This window comes from Stegastes partitus, unplaced genomic scaffold (assembly GCF_000690725.1).
Source record: "Stegastes partitus isolate 25-593 unplaced genomic scaffold, Stegastes_partitus-1.0.2 Scaffold3515, whole genome shotgun sequence".
In the NCBI taxonomy this organism is placed as follows: Eukaryota; Metazoa; Chordata; class Actinopteri; family Pomacentridae; genus Stegastes; species Stegastes partitus.
The window spans coordinates 1-1,123 of NW_007581246.1; the positions used below are offsets into that span (position 1 = coordinate 1).

The 1,123-nt window shown below is 45.0% G+C and overlaps 1 protein-coding gene across 1 annotated transcript; it reads right to left on the reverse strand.

The window, feature by feature from the left end:
• Positions 1-8: 8 nt before the first annotated feature.
• On the reverse strand, positions 9-964 carry LOC103375888 (pre-mRNA-splicing factor CWC25 homolog; the record flags this gene model as incomplete). Its single annotated transcript, XM_008306182.1, has 4 exons — positions 770-964; positions 447-683; positions 290-359; positions 9-107 (listed from the first exon to the last, which is right to left on the reverse strand). Coding segments are annotated over exons 1-4 (549 nt in total), but the record flags the coding sequence as incomplete, so codon positions are not given.
• Between the last annotated feature and the right edge of the window lie 159 nt (positions 965-1,123).

Genomic DNA, 1,123 nt, shown 5'->3' on the forward strand with positions numbered 1-1,123 from the left:
CTCCTCTTATGCTTCTTTTCCTTTCTCCTCTCTTTGTCCCCTTTCTTCTCCTTTTTGTCCTTCTTCCTCTTCTTTTTCTTGTCTTTCTTGTCGAGATTTTGGCGAAGCTGTGAGAAAACAGACCTGCTTTTAACCCCTAGGAACAACACTGCAGGCTTTTTTATAAAAACCACATACATGCAGTCAAGTTTTGGCACTTTGTAACAGTAGCTGTCAGTCATTTACTACATAATAAACATTTTAGTTGTAAATACAGTTACCAAGAAGGCCGTTACAGGTCAATGTTTACCATTTCTTTGATCTTCTTCATCTTCACTGGATTCGTCAGGACTTCTCTCTTCTTTTCTTCCTCACGTTTCCTTCAGAACAAAAACACAAATATGTTAATTTGCAACGTCGATCATATTTTAGGATTAAATTAGAAGACAGAGGAGGGACTTACTGACCTGATTTGAAACAGGGGGTCTTCCCTGATCTTGGCGGCGAGGTCGAGGCTGGAGGCGGGGGTGGTAGGGCTGAAGATGGAGCCAGGCAGGAGGCCGGTCTCGGCCGACGGTCCGCTCTCTGGCTCCTCGTACTGGTCGGTGATCTGCTTGTCGATGGGGCGGCCCAGCAGGTACTCATCTCTGGACACCTGGCCAGCAGGGCCCTGGTACATCCAGTCCAGCCGATCGTCCTTTTTTCTGTCACCAAACAAACAAACAATAAGCGACTTGGACACACTTGTTTGATTTGAACTTCATTCTTGATCACGTGAGCGTTCACTCACTTGATGGCACCGGAGTCCTCTGCGTATCTCGTCATTTCCTCTCGAGCTCGTTCCTCCTTTAGCTCTTTCTGGAGCTCCTCGATCTTCTTGCGTTCAGCCTCATATTTCTGCTCAGCTTTCCAAACGCGCTCAATGTTTTTCATAGTCTGGGGATGCCAGCTCTTCTTCAAGTTCTGGCAGGAGACAAGTTAAAATATTTAGTTCCTGTGTCAGTGAAAACTAGCTGGTGCTTCATTTGGTGGACAAGTATTAAGTATTCAAGCCTATAATGAAGCCAGATTTCATCACCATGTCCCAGCTGTGTTTATTCAACTCCACTTTGATGATCCAGTTATATGATGTGATAATATTAGT